Below are 18,075 nucleotides of genomic sequence, written 5' to 3'. Positions count from 1 at the left end.
ACTCCAGATCTGGGCATGGTGCTTTGCTAGAAAACAGGTACTGTGTTTTGCAGCAACTTCTGTCTGCATCCCCAGATGGGCCAGTCATGAACTGGTCTTTCTCCCTCATGATCAGAGAGGAGCTGGCGTGTCAGGACAGGCAGACTTTACCACCTATTGGCAGTCATTTCCTCTCCTCATTTTCTTTTTATTGATTTACTTGTGGTTCAGTGGAACAGCCAGGCCGACATACCTAAAAGAAGGTGGGATGCTCAAAGGTGTAAGGGAAGCATCCCTTTCCTTACAGCAGGTGGGACAGATGACAACAGCACAGCCTGGAGTTCAAGGGAGAACATCGTGACACCCATACCTGATGATATCCTCTGTCCAGCTGCCACCAAATCTAGGACAGGAGTTCTGTGGAATGTAACTCCTCCTTGATGCTATACTGGGGACTTCTGCAACCACCAGGAGTCAAAAGGTAGACTTAACAGAAGAGTGGAAAACAGGTAGAGTTCACAGAAAGGAAGAAGGGATGGGTTATAGTCAGGTACATTACTGCTTGTTGTGGCAGGCTGCTGGGCAGGATGGGGTATTCAGCCTCAGAAGCCCTGTGCAGGTTTTCTGCAACAGGATTTAGCTTTTTGCACTGTCTCTTTATGTTATGAGAGGCTCTTTGAAATGACAGGCCTCTTCTCAGACAGCGTGAGAAGGCCATGAACCACGCTGCTCTGGAGGAGCAGAAGCTGTGGCTCTACACATACAGAAAACACTCGCAGAGTTGCCTGCAGTCCCTGCAGGGCTTCTTCTGTGCTCTGGATGGTTTTCCTGCATTTCCCTTTCCCCTAGTGCCCGTTTTGAGAATGACGATGAACTGCCCTGCTACTGCAGCAGGCACAAAAGGGATTTTAAAAGGAGTTCATCCACATTTAGGAAGGTAGAAGTTGCAGGAGGGAGTGGCAGAATAAGGGCATCACCATCTGCAGCATTTTTTCCAGCTTACTGTATCTTAGGGATTCAGCATCCCCAGGAGCTATGCCAGTCTCCACAGACTGAAGCAGACAGACCATTAACAGCTGCTACACCGCTTTTGTGAGAAAGGACTTTATTGAGTTACAGACTGTACAACTCAATCCTTCTTTGCAGCAGCTTTCCTCATGGCTGCCAGGACGTTACTGAGCTCCTCCCGCTTTCGCTTGGCCCGAATGTGAGTGCCAACCTGCAGAGACGAGAGCAGTACAGTCAGCATTCATCCCAGCAAAGAGCAGGGAAAAGAACCTTGTCAGACTTCAACCCCATCGACCTCAACTGGCAAGCCAGGAACTACTTAACATCACAGCTCGGTAGTATTTCTACTCTAAATTTTTGGAGGCAAGGCAGATGATGCTCTCAACTATTGGAGCTGCCTTCAACAAACTCCCAATTCACCTGGTTAATGGTACCCAGCCTCCATCAATGCTGCTATCCTGTTCCCAGCACCAGCTTTGCAAATAATACAAAAACAGCAAAGAAAATCTATTGCTGTAGCTTGGAGCCTTGTCAGCAAAGTATCTTTGTCTGCCACCCTCTCTCTCACTGTCACTCGGCTGCTAACTGTGCTAACAACTGAAAAAAAAAAATAAACAGCAAAGTTTCCCTAGGAAAGGGCAGAAAACAAAGTTGGCAAAAAAAGTTTCTGATATCCTCATTATGGCATCAAATTGACCTACCCGTTTCTTTATGAACTTCAGAGCACGTTTATCTTTGGAAACTTTCAGCAGTTCCATAGCACGTCTCTCATAGGGTGCAAAGCCACAGACTTCCCTGATCATGTCTCGCACAAACTTGGTGTGTTTGGTCAGGCGCTACAGGAAGGGGAAAAAAATGTAAGTCACAATGAACACGAGCACTAACACAGCCAGCATCAATATTTCCATCAAAGCAGTTACTATAAAATAACTTTTGTTATAAAGCTCGATTCAGCAACATACAAAAACCATCCTTCTTAAGTGCCAGGATCAGCGCAGCCCTTTCACATATCCTGCAAGGTTTTCAACTACCTTGGCTGCTTGCCTGCACTTCTAGCACAGCTGGAGAGGAAGCAGACTTAGCTATCTGAAAACACCTCCTAGAGAGCAGGGATACACCCTGCTGGAACACCTGAATAATCTAAACCAAGCAGTCTCCAGTTGTATGTTAGTCACCTGCACTCAGTCAGCCTGGAACACTGATCATACTCACACATCAGAGCTTTCAGGAAAATATTCCCCTCAGCAAACAGAGGAGTTTGGGTGTACCACGCAGCAATGTTTCACACACAGAAACAAATCCCACACCACACAAGCAACTTTACAAAGAATGTAGGCAAACTGCTTGTACATTACTATTTAAGTACCAAAATGCAATTTAGGAATTCAAAACAAAGTACATAGTAGTATGGTTGGGTGGAACTTGTCTTCCTGGACTGAAGGCCTGGACTGCAAAGGGCTGTGGCAAACCCTAGGTTAAGACCCCAAACCCATTATGCCGTTAGCACATCTCAGAAGACCCCTTGTAGGCTGTAAGCAGCACGGTGCTTTCAGAGACATGCTACTCTCTGCTCATTTTAGCCATAACACCTCTTATTGTGCGCATCTGCGTACACCAACATCTTTAGATGGGGCCAAGAGGAATCCAGGGTGTACAGTGCTACACATCTCAAACACCCTGTGCAAATACTCCATTTAACCAAAGTGTGAGAAAAGATGCAAACTGAATTTCTGTCACATGCTGAACCTTCATAGCTCCTGGTATCTGTCATCAGCTGTCAGTGACATAGAAACCTGCTGCTGTTCCCCAAACAAGCAGACTAGGAAGGCCTTCGGCAGCCATCCAGCCCGTTTTCTATTTTGCTATTAATTCAACTTAAGCCGTGCTCACCTACCTTTTTCTTTCACCTTCTCGTCCACCTACCTTATTCTCCCACTACCGACTCCTCCCCCGTTAGCTCGGGGCCGCGCCTCCAATTCCTGCTCCGCGCTCCGCTGCCAGCGACCCCCCCGGCACCCCCCCCCCCGGTACCTCAGGAGCCGGGCGCGCCCCCCCCCCCCCGCCCCCCCCCCCCCCCGCCCCGTACTCACCCCGCGGCGGCGGCACTGGCGCGGCTTGGTCACGTTCTTCGTCACTTTGTAGCCCTTGTTGAGGCCCACGGCCATCGGGTAGCGGATCGCCATGTCTGCGGGGAGAGAGCGGTCAGCGCTGAGCCGCCGATGGACGCGGATGGAGGCGGATCCCGGCCCGGCCCGGCCCGCTCCTCACCTGCCCCTCCGCCGATGGCGCCGCACCGGAAGGAAAGACCTCGCGCGGGGCTCTGAGGCGGCACTTCCGGTGGCACTTCCGCCAGCCCGCCCCTCGCCCCGCCCGGCGGCCGCTCTATCTCGCCTCTGCACCATCGAGGTGGCGGACTGGAGGACTGGCGGGCTCCCTGAGGGGACTGAACGCAGGCACAGGAGGGCAGCTGCCCTGGGGGCAAATGGTCCTTAATTGGGAATGGCATTTGTGCCTTTCTCTGTGCCAGAGCGCCTGTAGTTTCTGTCTAGCTCGTGTTTGAAATGCTGCTGAAAGTGGCTGCTTCTCCAGGAGCTGCTGGGGAAGGTTTTTGCCTTTTCCTCTTGCTGCTTCCTCAGCTCCAGCTCCACCACTTGCAAGCCCAAAGCCCCTTGGCCTCAGGCCTTGCTAGCAGGCAGCATTAATGTTCAATAGGATGTGAGGGTTTGTGCACACTTCCAGACTTTTCAGGCTCTGTAGCAGTAAGAGGACTTGAGCAGGTTGCTGCTAAATTCTGAAGGGCAAACCAAGGAAGGAAGCTGTTTGATTTCCCCCTGATAGTTTTACAAATATATTTTAATTTTGATAAACGGATCAAATTAAACAGCATAAACAGAAGCTTTTGAAATGAAAGCGCTTAGATTTTCCTGCCTGAACAAATCCTTGCCTCTTAGAAAGAACAGAGAGGAACACGTAGTTCAACCCAAAGAACTGTTTTCTACTTTCAAAGGCAGATAATATTTTTAACTGAAAATATTGAATTGAAAATATAAAATTGAAAACATTTCATTTTAAAGCAAATTATAGAATATAATTAAGAAGTTATTACATCTCACCATTAGATGTAAAGATCACATTAGATGTATAGATCACACAGTATAGAACTAGTCCGGATGCGAGACTCACTCCTGCTGTACCAGGGTGGTTGTTTCAACCAACACGCGAATCGTGTTTGGATTCCCTGTCACCCAGCTCATGGCACAGATTCAACAGCTGGGGAATCTTCATCCCATACATCCTGGAGCAGGTCCAGCTGTAACTTTTTTCTCCACAGGAGGGCAGAATATTGACGGACCTGTGCAGCAGGGAAGTGACTGTCCCATAGAGACAAAAGAAATCCCGAATCTGCTTCATTCTAACGTTTCTGAAAGTCATTAAAGCAACATTAGGAATGCCAAATTTGTTATACGCACCTCTACAATCAGCCCAAATTTGGTATAATGTTTATTAAAACAGAACTATCATACAAGGCAAATAAAGCTCCATCCATCCACAAGCCCTTGTTTTCGTTCAGGAGATGTTGTACGCCCCAAGCTGGACAAGATGTCATGTCCCCTGCCTGGGGCTATTTTGGTTGCTGCCTACATCAGCTCTGGGTGTGCAGAAGGGGAACATCCACCCACTTGGTCCCTGTAGCCACCAGCCAGCAAGGTGGCTCTGAAACAAGCACTTGCCTGAAGGAGGAAGAGGCCACTGCCTTCTGCGGCCTGATTCTGCAAGCACAATTGAACCAGGATGTGCTTCGGGATGGGTATTTTCCTCCACTCACCTGGCTACTGGAATATTCCACTCATGATGCTTTCTTCTTTCCCACTCAATGTGCAGACACATCGATGTACTGCTACCAACCTCTTCTTGGGTTTCTCCTCATTTTGCCTCCCTATTCTTCACTAAAAACCCCAAGAAAAAACATCTTTCCCCCATCCTTTTAGATCCTTTGCCTCCCATCATTGCTTTTACAAGTCCCTTATCACCTACTTGAAAATCCAGTCTTGCAGTTCCCAAAAGCCTCTGCCACATTCCATCAGAGGTAAATGCCTTGTCCCACATTTCCAGCATTTGCAAGTGGTTTGCATCTCAGCAGAATTTCCCCCTTTAATTAATTCCACATTAAGTCTCCGTGCTCTTTTCCCTTATTAATTTCTCAGAGCTGTTATGAGCAAAGTCTCCATCAGGGGAGCGTGGAGGTTTTGTCTGGCCCAAGTACAGGAAGGATGGAGGCTGTTCCCAGATGAGTAACTAATTCTTTTGCCCAAAGCTTCGGTTGGCTAGGTCAGGCAAAAAGGGCTCATAGACATTCCCAGGTGGGGATGAACCTGAGCTGGTCCCCAGAGTCGATGATTCAGCAGGCATATAAGAACACAGGTATTTAAAATCCAAGTTGTAAAACAGTTGGCTGCAGGGAAGTTTGTGGGTCTTTTCAAGTCAGATTCTTCCGAATCTCCCTTTTAGAACTGGTGACTCTAGGATGACTAATTCTTTCACTTTTACACAACGGCTGTCTGTTATGCTCTTCAAGACAATTTTTACATGAATCAGCCATTTCGGAGAACAAGCAAGGAAAATGTGCTTTCACCACCAAATGTGGTTAATGTGGCCAAGGTTGAATCAGTGCCTTTTTTCCCTTCGTCTTCACCAACAGGTTCTCCCAGACTTTTAAGCCTACAGACAGAGATTTCTTGAGAAAATACCTACATCTCTACAGGACCAAATGAGATGCAGCCAGTGGTGCAAAGACGCCTGGCTGATATCAATGCAAGACTGCTGTCTAATTTCTGAAAGCTCATGGAAATCACTGATGATCACTGAGAAAGCACAACATTGCACCAGCCTTCAAAAAGTAGTTCCACGCATTAACTTAATTGCCTCCACAGAAGTGAGAACAGTCAGGAAGCTGTAGCCTGCTGCTGTCTAGCCATGGTCCACCTTCGTGTCTTACCTGTCCTTGACCAAGGCCTTGCATGTTGTAGGCATTTGCATTTGCCTGGATCCAGCCATACTTTTCTGCTGGATGTCTTCTAGAAAGCAGCACAGGGTCACTCTGCCCACTGAGTGGTTGGAAAGCTGCCTGGCGGAGAAGGACCTGGGAGTATTGGTGGATAGTCGGCTGAATATGAGCCAGCAGTGTGCTCAGGTGGCCAAGAAGGCCAACAGCATCCTGGCTTGTATAAGAAGCAGTGTGGCCAGCAGGTCTAGGGAAGTGATTGTCCCCCTGTACTCAGCTCTGGTGAGGCCGCACCTCGAGTACTGTGTTCAGTTTTGGGCCCCTCGCTACAAGAAGGACATCGAGGTGCTCGAGCGGGTCCAGAGAAGGGCGACAAAGCTGGTGAGGGGCCTGGAGAACAAGTCCTACAAGGAGCAGCTGAGGGAGCTGGGCTTTTTCAGCCTGAAGAAAAGGAGGCTCATGGGCAACCTTGTCGCTCTTTATAAGTACATTAAAGGAGGCTGTAGCGGGGTGGGGTTGGTCTATTCTCCCATGTGCCTGGTGACAGGATGAGGGGGAATGGGCTAAAGTTGCGCCGGGGTGTTTTAGGTTGGATATTAGGAAGAACTTCTTTACCGAGAGGGTTGTTAGGCATTGGAATGGGCTGCCCAGGGAGGCGGTGGAGTCACCATCCCTGGAGGTCTTTAAAAGACGTTTAGATGTTGAACTTAGCGATATGGTTTAGTGGAGGACTTGCTAGTGTTAGGTCAGAAGTTGGATTCAATGATCTTGAGGTCTCTTCCAACATAGACAATTCTGTGATTCTGTGACTCTGTGAGACAGCAGATCCAGGGAAACTGGTAGAGCTGGGCATCAGGAAGGCAAGAAGGAGATTGCTCATGAAGGAGGCTCAGCCTCATGCCTAAATCCAGGACACTTTAAATTTAAAGTCTACTGTCTTAGGTTAATTAACAAAAATACACACAGCAACCAGTGTGAAAATACTTCAGCACCATTCCCACAGGCAGCCAGAGGCCTCCCCTTTGAGCTGAGACCTTGTTGCTCTCAGTGCACCAATTTTGTTGGGAAGTGCTGCTTCCCAGTGCTCTCCTGGCTGTCCCTTCTAGACCTAAAACTCTTGAGAGCTCCACTCACTTCTGCAAGGATCTGAGCTGTTTGGATCTGCACTGAGGTCTGCTCTCACGTGCTAATGTGTTTTATCAGCTCAACTTTGTATGTTCTTACAGGGTGTTTCCCCAAGTGATGGAGCTGCACTGTCTTCCAGGAAACAATTACTCACGAACGTAACCATCACAGGACTCATCATATGCGGTATTTCTGCAACTGAGATCATCACAGTTAGGGATGAAAATACCCCCATGCACCAAGAACGCACCAAGAACAGGAACAGCTAGAACAGGGCTCCGAAAAGAGGATGTGGGGACAGGAGCAGTGATAACATCTCTCTGCCATCTAAAAAGTGACTGTGGCTGTCAGACACAGAAACTTGAGATTCTGAGTGTGCCCCTCTCACAGGCATGCAGTGCTATGCTGGCACAGCTTGGGCACTTTGTCACAGTTGCCACCATTGCTCCACTGTGCTCTTCTGAGGGGACAGGAGAGAGCTAGGGAATGGGTCCCCGCAGCTTCTCTTGGTGAGATGCTGAAGGTGGAGAGGATCCTTGATGTGCAATGGGGCTGTCTGGGGAGTGATCAGAGCCAAATCAGGGTGGCCCTTCCTTGCCCAAGCAAGCTGAGGATTCGCCACTACTCGATCTTTAATAAAAACAGCCCTCCTGTGTAAGAATGACTCCACTGTCTTTGTCAGCTTTGTCTATCTCCTACATAGTGTTTGCTACGCAAGCCTCAGTGCACAGGAACGTGCTGCATCAGTCTCAGCCCAGCCAGGCTGACCTCTGGCTGGCTTCTGCTGGACTGTGTTGTTCACCATCTCCTTCACAAAGTTTTTCGCTGCTTTGAGGCAGTTAGAGACCCAAAACACTTTCTTTGATGGTGGTTTATTAGGCAAGTTTAAGCACACTTTATACAAAACACTGCTTTGCACATTGTAGAGAAATTTTTACATTGGTCTTTGATTCTTGCCATTTGAACTGAATTTAAAGAAAGCTCTGGTCTTGGTAAGTAAACTGGGGTTGAGAAAATATCACCCTGAAATATGTGGTATCTTGCAAGACTTCCAATAGCAAAATCAGAAACCAGCAGCTTCTGTCCAGAAAATAAAAATAAATAAATAAGCAAACCAAAAAAAAAAAAAAAAAAAAAAAAGCAGAATCCTTCTCTTATGTGACCCCATAAACAAGGGCACCAGCTGCTCCACTTGAACCAAAATCTGCCCTCTGAAGCAGTGCAAGTGCGTGGACATACAGACACACATACAGAAGCCATGAAAACAGCACTCCCGAGAGGGGAAAGGCAGATGACAGTCCCCCTCTGTTAACACCACCGAACAGAGAAGCCAACGTATGTCTCTGGTGCTATGCTTCCTGCACAGGCTTCTTTTGTAGCCTTTTATAGCACAGGCACAGTGCTAAAGCCATCACCCAAGCTGTCCCATACCAGCATCTGTTCCTGAGCCCACCTGCTCCAGGAAAAACTGGACAACAACCCCTGCCTGTTCCTTGGGGCTGCTGCTGAACGATGGCTGTCATCCACCTGGCCAGTCCAATGCCTCCTCTGTCCGAGCATAGGAACCACCTGCAGCTGCCATTTCAGGAGGGTTGCTGCTATTGCAGGAAATAATTTAACCCTTCCAGGGCTGCGGAGGTTGGTTCGTACAATCTGGGCTACTGTACTTAAACTCTGCTGCCATGCAAGGGAATGTCTTAATTTTTGATCCTCTTCTGCAATTGCATATGCCTGAGCTTTGGTCTTCCTTCCAAGTTGCTCATCACTTCCAAGTAAAAAGGCTGAGCTTGGGTAAAAGGATATTGCTTGGAGAAGCAAATCTCCTTTCTTTATGTAGGGTATTGCATAGAGGAGGACTTCAGTTTCCCCTGCAGCTGCTGTACCGGTGTATCACATACTGCTTCTCCCTTCTGCCAGCACACCCTTCAGCAGTGACTTACCTCCCTATTTGCTGCTGCTGCTGAGGATGGAAAGGTTTCTCAGATGGAAGTTGAGAGCTGGCCCTCGTTTCTTGTTTTCCTTTACCTGGGCACGGCAGCCTGGAACAGGAACAGGACAATTGTTACAAGCTGCTGTGCTCTGTGCAGGTGGATATGTGCACATCCCAGGCTGTGTGGTGTCTGTGTGAAGGGATCCCAGGATCATGGGCTCTCCTGCAGCATTTGTCTGAAATGGTATTACCTGTGGACGGTCACTGCCTGCTCAGACCTGCTCCCATTAAGCAAGTCTCCCACCCAGCCTGAGACCAGCAAGCCCTGGTGGAGACAAGAAGAGCTCCCCAGCTCAGCCCTGTGACACTGCCCCAGAGGATCAGCTGCAGGGAGCCTGCAGAAAGCTGTGCTGTCTGCTCACACCACACACCACCAGGCAGCTAGAAACTCAGCTTTTCCTACTTCTCACTTGCACGAATGCATTACTGGCCCATGCTTCATTGCTGCTGCCTGGGGACATCTGAAGAGCCCAGGACATACCTGTGACCACTGGATGGGGAGGAAGCAGCCACCGGTTATGGAGGCAGGAAAGGTAGAGTGAGGAAAAGATGGATAAAAAGCAGGGAAGCAGCACTAAATCCTAGCTGTAGAAGTGAGACGACAAGGAGAAGGGAGGGGAGAGATGCTCTTCTGCCCCAGAGGCTACAGTGACTGTGCAACACTAAAGCAGCAAGAATGATGCAAGGGTTGGGTAAAACGGGGGACTACAAAGAGGAGGTCCTTCCCAAAGTTTTTACAGGAAAAGACCCAACTGAAAGGTCAAGGATTGCAAGGACAACTCTGCAAGATTGTGTCCAGAGTAGAAGGAAGTAGAGTAATGGGGGTATCCACCTCCCAAGGAGGTGTTGATCCTTCTTGTTCACACACCAACAGGAGAGCACTGTGGAAAGCAAATGTTGCTATTGATTTTACATAAGAAGGCATTTTGACAAGAATGAACAGGAAAGTTGGTCATGAGTTGGTTGGTATGGCCAGGGTGCTGCTAGCTGTCAACATCAAAGGAGAAATGTGCAGGGTGGAGAAAACCTGGAAAGAAAAAAAGAAACTGAATTCAAGAGATCTGTGAAAAGACAGAAAAGGCAAATAGGTAAACAGTCACAGTGCCCCTAAGTGGCCCATGTAATGTAGACCTTTCACATAAGATTTTCTCCATGTGGGAGTCCTGCTTTCTGGTCATTCAGCCAAAGATGTCCTGAGTCTCACTGAGGTGCCTCTCCAGGCACCCAGTTGCTACACTGGAAGACATTCCAGCTCCTTGCCAGCTGCAGGGTGGAGATTTTCTCCCCTCTGGCCTCAGGACAGTCCTGCAGACCCAACCCTGGCCACTGGGAAACTGGGCGGGGTGGCTGCTGAACCAGAACCGCTGGGTGACATTTCACACAAAATGTATTTGCTTAGTGGGAGGGGTAGAGTAGGTAGGGATTTATACTCTGCAGCACACAAATGCTTTGCAGGCTTGTACAGACCGGAGCCCTTGCCCCTGCAGTCCTGTTCAGACCAGCACGATGCAGGTGTGTGAATGAGGATGCTAACGGAGCCATCCACATGCTGACTTGCGGGCAGGCAGCCAGGCTCCTACAAGTAGCAGTTCATATGTGATGCCAGCTGTGCACTGCAGGAGGTGACAGTGGGGTTACAGACTTAACTCTTTACTGCTTTTTAAGTTAAATTGTAGGTATTAGCTGTCAATGGCCTCACCTGGTCATAGCCTGACACCAAACCCTGCGTCCCTCAGCATCTGCGGCCAGTTAGCAGTTTGCACTGTTTCTAAGCACTCCTTGGTACCCCATACAAATGCTACAAAAATGCAAAACCAGCAACACTTGCATAACGAAGGTTATTAACTGCTTCTTTGTCATCCAACATACATCAGCTTAACCTGTTTTAAACTGGGCAGGCAGAGTCCAGGTCTCACACGTCTGATGGGTGCTTACAGGTAGACCACTCTTGGAGACCACCACCGAAGGGGTGCTAGACGCTGAGCAGGCATCAAGAACACATCCACACGTGCCACAGGGGTTGTGCACATCTGCCCTGGGTTGTAACACTGTGGCTGGGGGGGGCTACGCCTGAGGTTAGTGTCTCAGGTAGTGGTCACGGTGCTGGTAAACTGAAGCAATCTCCCAATGCACTTTCTGGTATGCTGAGGGAGAGCTGGTCTGTTCTCTTGGGAAGAAGAACTGTCAGCTAGCAAATGCATGTCAGTTATTATCTCTTGGCAGATTGGGAAGCTCAATACTTCAAGCTTACAGGTTGTTTCTCTGGATTCCACAGAGTTATAATCTTTTGCACTCGAGGGAGCTCAAGGACTCAATCCGAGCAGGCCCAGCTGTGAAATTGCTTGCACCTGGGCATATCACCCACTGAGCAATGACATTCGTGCCTCCCATTGCCACTGCATGATATCTTCATCTTTCCAATAGGCAATATGGTCACTCTGTCACTGCACTGTGGTGGTTTCACAGATACTGACTGTGTAAATTTCACAGTCACGTGAATTTTGTTGCAAGCCCATTACAGTGCTTGATATATTATCCTTTGTAAAACACACTGATGTCTTAGGGCAGAGTGCACTTTGGAATTGCTGAATGCATGCATGCATTCTTACCATCTCCTGTATTAATCATACAATATACACAACAGAGACTGATCCTAAGCACATGCCTCTTTATCTCCACAGATGTTGTCTTCCCCACCTCACATATGTTTACTCTGTAAACTGTACCTTTGACAGAGGCTGTCTCAAAGAATCCCACATGTACACAGCATTTCTCATGTTACTGTGCATGATGTGCTAATTATCTTTCAAAGCGAAACCAAAGATTTCTACTTTTACCTCTATTTGCTAAAAACTGAGTTCCTAATACTGAGGTTTTGGGGCTGATTGTTGAACAGAATAAAATCTTTGCTTATCTCCAGCAAGACCACAACAGAGCCTGAGCCTGCCTGGCCAGACATGAGGTACATAGCAGGTTATTACAGCTGCTGGGGGAAAATATGTAAGTAGCTCTATGGTGATGGGCACAGAGCCAGCAGCAGTTGGTTTGAGGATTTGAAAATAAGGCGCCAAATGGTTGTTTTGAAAAAAACACTGGGTTTGTTTTCACTAGCATTTGAGATCAGTGCCAGGGTTTTATATAACAGTGCGGGGGTGTGAGCACTACATGCTCCCCTCCCACAGCTTTGCTGGAGTGGCGATGATCTAAGTGATCCAAGGGGCAGGCAGAGCTGGGATTGCTCCTGGCTGATAAAGCAAGCTTTGTGAACCCAGAGGAACTGCGTTTCAGAGCCAGCCCCCACCCTCCTGCACTAGGCACTCCAAGCTACCAAATAGCTAAAATATTAGGAACTTGCTCGTTTTGAGGGAACCTGAACTCCATGGAATGCTATGGATGTCCTTTATTGACTAGAATAAGACTCAGAATGTGAAAATCAAAACTCAAAATGTCCAAACTTACTGGTATAACATTTCATTAAAGGTGATAAGCACAAACCCTTCCTTGAGTTTAGATTAAATTTGCTATCACCTCCACAAATAGCAGCTAGGTATACACATGAAGACTTGACCTCCCCAGGCTCCAGGGCTGCCTGCAGCCAGACTAGAAGGAAATGGTAGTATTGTTCCCACCTGGCCACCTCATTTGTTTTCAGTGGTATTTTCACAGTACTTTATTGCCAAGAAGTCTGTCTTCCTATTACTTTGGAAGAATTCCTGAGCTATGGGGAGCCAGCGAAGGAAAATCTCAGTACCTAATGGTACACTTCCTTAGCCCGATAAAGGCTCTATTGAAGAAAACCTCTCCACTGCTCTCGTGTTACAGAAGTGGCTTTTTGGCAGGCGGGATGATAAATCACTGCATGGAGAAGTGACGAGGTAGGATTGTTTTAAATTGAGGAGCCCTAAGCCCCTAGCTTCTTCCTTTTTTTGTTGAGATGGGAAAAAATGAGGTGTTCTTTTTTAATAAAATTCTCAGTTCTTTCTGGTCACATGAGACTAGGATCTGGTTTCAGTACTAGAATCTAAAGAACCACCCAGGCCCTCCTGACATTGAAAGTCACTTGCCTTTCTGCCACAAAGGAGTGAACAATTTGAAGCACAGACCTGAATTCTCTTCCCCAGGCTTGGTTAATGCATTTCCCAGCATGATACAGGTTGAATTCTGCCTCAGTGAGGAGGTAAATGCTGTAGCAGAAGGATGTTATTGTCCAAGGGTCCTGCCAAACATTATTTGCCTGGAAATTAGAAATAAATACATCTGCTACACATTAGAGGGTGTCTTGTTTTGAAAAAACCCTTGTTCTACATACAGTCTAATAGCCGTTTGCTTTAATCCCACAACTGTGCACTGTGTTCCTCTTTGCTCTTCTTTATATGTCTCTTAGCAAACTTTTTCATAAGCAGGCAAGGAAGATCTCCCTGCTGGAAGCAATTTTATTTAGTGGAAGCTGGAATTCAGGAACAGAAATCTGTGGTGTAGTATGAATACTTCTTCCAGACTTTAAGTCATTGGTAGCAATTTTTAAATTACCGTTGAGCTGGGTTGAATGTGGACTGCTAGGAAAATGTTTTGTGCTATGTATTCAATCCATGTCCCTTCCTAAAATTAATGAAAGTATCTGAGACTATCCACTAAATAGGCAGTTCAGAGTGAAATAAGGAACATGAGGCAGAGAGGAAGTTGGATGACCAGAGGAAAGGCAGAGACAATCTTGCTATGAAAGACATATGAATAACAAAGGGTGGGATGAGAAAGTAGAGAACATGACAGCAGCTGCTGAGAAAGTAAAACAGTTGAGGTAAGAAACAGCAATGGAAAGCCCGTGTCCCCAGATTTGTCAAAATGTCAGAATCATTATGGAATCCAAGACAGCATCAGAAAACTCTTTACATCAAAATGTACAGGAAAGTGGCCAATGACAGAGAACATGCTTTGCATCAAAGGATATGTGAGGTTTTCCTTTGTCTTTATTACCCAGTTTAATTATTTTTTCATTTATCTAATGGGAAGAAGCACTCGAGTGCTAGGCAGAGCCTGTCACTGCTATCTATGTTCTCTGACATCCCAAGAATTTATTCTTAACCTACCCAAACAGTCAGGTGTTGCAAGTACCTTTGATATAGGGCTCCAAAACAGAGCCTAGGCACTTCCAAGTTCCTGACTTTATATCAGAATGAAAGCTGTACATGCACCAGCCTGTGCTCAGCTTTACATGAAAAGTAAACCTGGTAAAGTTGATGAGACAGCAGCCTTCATGTGCTCCAAACAAGTTTGCAATCTGAAAAGCCAGGAACACAGCTCCACTGATTGCCATGGCCCTCTGCCACCCCAGGCAGGTAAGGCTTACACATCCTTAGACTGTCCCTTTGTTGTGGGACATCAAAGTAAATGATTGTGCCCTTATGTAGCAAATCATTTCTACCTTCTGAAAGCAGAGAGGGAGTTTTGGTATTAAATTATTTTGTGTACCACTGAACTCATGGTCCTTAATAGTAAACTAATTGCTAAATATTGAGACAAATTGACTCTGGTTCAACACTAACCTATATCATCACAGTGATACAAAACGACCAGTATTTGAACAGATGCTGATTCCACCAGTAAAGCATGTGTAGTACTCCATGTGAAGCACAGTCATCTACTGACTATTGGCTTTTGCACTTCCCTTCCTCCTTTTTTTCCCCTCTTCCCCATCCCACTCTCAAACTGTTCTCTTTAGCAGAGGTATGAAAAGCAAAAATACACATTCAGCAAACAGGGAGGGAAGACAAGTGCCTAAGACAAAAGTTTGCTAATGTTCTGGCTACTGCTTAAGAAAGGCACCTTCTAAGAAGTGTAGAAAATATTAAATCATAGAATCCTTTAGGTTGGAAAAGACCTTTAAGATCATCAAGTCCAACCATCCACCTAACACTACCAAGTCTACCACTAAACCATGTCCCTAAGTGCCACATCCACGCATCTCTTAAGTGGTATTTCAAGAAACATGTGAAAAAAAATATGTTACTGTGACATGGGATCAGCACTATGAAAATAACTGGTAATATTAGATGGCAAAACAAACAAACTTGAAACATACAAAGTTAGTAAGGCATCATTTAAAAATCTGACAAAAAATAACAGGAGGAGTTTGGGCTAAACTTTTTGAACAAAGGGGACTTATATATGAATTACATTATCAAACAAAATGAGGAAAAAGGTTTAAAGGAATTTCCAAAATATGATAGATGTGCAGGGTGTCACATCAAATAACAAAAGAAATGAGCTAGCCCAAAAATGCTTATTCAGAGGCTTTCAGCATTCCAAAAAGTATTTTTCTTCTGGTTTAATATAACCAAACTTTATTAGTGGTCTTCCACGATTTTCCTGGTGTGGGGAAATGTATGCTGGGAGAGAAAAAGTTCATTCCAAGTGCACAGCTTGAGGCTCACGAGCATTTTTCTTTGCTTCGCCCAGGGGAAGGCAGCTACGTTTGAAATGACACAGACTCACACGGGCAGCTCCTGCAAAGGCTGGGGGCTGGAGCCGATCCAGCAGCAGTTGGTTTACAGTTTGCAAGTGGCGCCGAAATTCAAAAAACGCACTGTACTTCAAATCTAGAGACGCAGATGAAAACAATGAGGAAGGAGGTGGCTTCAGAGCCTCCTGGGCTGTCCTTGGTGTGGCTCCCTGCCCTGAGTGGGCAGATGGTGGGTCAGACCTCCCTGCTGAGCAAAGAGGCCACAGCACTCTGGGATTTGTAGTCTGTCGTTTCTTTGTCATTTCCTGGATCCATTTCAAGACAAAGACAACTGTTTATGAGTTCAGTCAGGAAGCTGTTTCACACTGAGTGTTTGCTGAGTGTTTCACACTCAGTAATCATATTATAATCATGTATAACCTATTATCAGATCTCACTGACACAGAAAATCTGATAACAGTAATGGTAAAATACCAACATTGAATAAATGCCTATAGAAATGACAGGCATAGTGATCTAGATGCTTATTTTCATCTCTCACAAACTCCCTCCAAGTAACCTGCTGACATCCACAGCTTCACAGGATCAGTGTGGAAAACCCTGAAGGAGACAGAGGTGAAGAAGCAACCAACCCTCTCCTAGGAGAGATGACACCCAAGGCCCGGTGGGATCATCTGCAGCCAGGAGGGCATGCTCTGTTTTCAAGAGAGGAAGGCGAGACAACTCTTTCATATTGGATACATATTTTTTAAATAGATATACTTAGGTGAAAACCTGTTTATATGGGTCAACTGCTAAAGATATGCAGTTATTGCAATAGGGACTAAAAGCTATTCACCGACAACATAGTATTGATGTACTGAGGTTTTTCCAGATTGAGGTGTACTTGATCTTAGGATCCCAGATCCTCTAACATGAGAATCATCTAGCTTATGTGTTAACGATAAACACACTTGTGCTTATTTGTTCAGCCTGCCTCCATGAGTTTGTTTTCATATATTGCATGCAATATTTTCTCACTTTCTTTCTGTTTACATCACACAATTACTATTTTGTTTGTTTGTTTGTTTGTTTGTTTGTTTTTCTTTGCTGTTCACATACCACTGATTTTGTATCTAGTTTTCCGTCTTCTCGGCAGAAAATCTTCCTTTTCTAAGCCTGCTCTGGTAGCCAAAAGGCAAAACTGCAGTAAGTGCTTTTCAACCTCAGAAGTTTTGTGACATTAGGAACTAGCTTATAAGAATGGAAATACAATATATAGTAGTTTATGTGCAAGAATGACAGAAATTGGTGTATGTTCAGTAAAAATATGCTTTGGGGAAAATAATACTTCGAGCATTTAGGAAGTGAAAACTTCCAAGTGGCTTTTTACAAATTTGGCTACATTCCCTGTGATGGCAAAAGGATCTCAGGATAACTTCCTTCTTGAACAGCCTGGCTGGAGGCTAGGAAGCCTTATACCTTCTCAGTAAGACTGGGGAAGTTTCTAACACCTACAAAACAGCACTCCTAAAAAGTCCCTCCTGGAAATAGCTAATTGGTATTCATTTTGAAATGCTCTACCCCCATTATAAACAAACAGCAGGTCCCTGGCCTACAGGATTTCAATGCAGACAGGAATTACAGCAAATTCATAAACACTTCAAAACAGGCCAATACAACACTTTTAGATATGTAATGTGAAAATAGATGCTATAAGAAAAATATTACAACTTTCAGTAAAATCATGGAATTATGGAATGGTTTGGGTGGGAAGAGATCTTAAAGATCGTCTAATTCTAACCCCCCTGCCATGGGCAGGGACACCTCCCACTAGACCACGTTGCTCGAACTCACATTCAGCCTGGCCTTGAACACCTCCAGGGATGGGACATCCACAATTTCTCTGGGAAACCTGTTCCAGTGCCTCACCACTCATCTGAAAATCATCATTTTCTTCCTTATACCTGATGTAAATCTACCCGCTTTTAGTTTAAAGCCATTACTCCTTGTCACTACACCCTCTAACAAGGAGTCCCTCCCCAGCTTTCCTGAAGCCCCCTTTAGGTACTGGAAAGCTGTTGTAAGTTCTCCCCAAAGCCTTGTCTTCTCCAGGCTGAACAATCCTCAGCCTGTCCTCATGGGAGAGGTGCTCCAGCCCCTTGATCATCTTGGAGGCCATCTCTGGACTTGTTCTAAGATGTCCCTCTGTTCTTCTTGTGCTGGGGGCCCCAGAGCTGAATGCAGTAAAATTGTGAGAATTATGAACACAGCATCACTTCAAATCAATGCTTCCCTTGGAGGATATGGAAGGCTGCTGACTGTACAGGTCTATTTGTACAAAGTCATTTTTGGTGGGCATGGGGCTTTGTTAACAAAGAGCAGAGGCAGATCATAGCAAGGAGCAGCTGCTCTGCATCCCTGGCAGCTTGCAGCACCTCAGCAGGATCACTGCAGGACCCTGGGAGCTGGGGGTGAGGTGGGGAGCAGGAGCAGTGCTTGTTCTTGCTCTGCACAACACACTAGGATCTG

At 46.2% G+C, this 18,075-nt stretch overlaps 1 protein-coding gene across 1 annotated transcript; it reads right to left on the bottom strand.

Annotated features, from left to right (window-relative positions):
• Positions 1-1,067: 1,067 nt before the first annotated feature.
• On the bottom strand, positions 1,068-3,323 carry RPL36 (ribosomal protein L36). Its single transcript, XM_032203659.1, has 4 exons — positions 3,256-3,323; positions 3,078-3,172; positions 1,689-1,823; positions 1,068-1,198 (listed from the first exon to the last, which is right to left on the bottom strand). Exons 2-4 carry the CDS (start codon positions 3,168-3,170, stop codon positions 1,109-1,111), a joined length of 318 nt encoding a protein of 105 aa, XP_032059550.1. The 5' UTR covers positions 3,171-3,172; positions 3,256-3,323; the 3' UTR covers positions 1,068-1,108.
• Between the last annotated feature and the right edge of the window lie 14,752 nt (positions 3,324-18,075).

This window comes from Aythya fuligula, chromosome 26, assembly GCF_009819795.1.
Source record: "Aythya fuligula isolate bAytFul2 chromosome 26, bAytFul2.pri, whole genome shotgun sequence".
NCBI classification, from domain to species: Eukaryota; Metazoa; Chordata; class Aves; order Anseriformes; family Anatidae; genus Aythya; species Aythya fuligula.
This window is presented reverse-complemented; position numbering and strand designations above follow the sequence as displayed.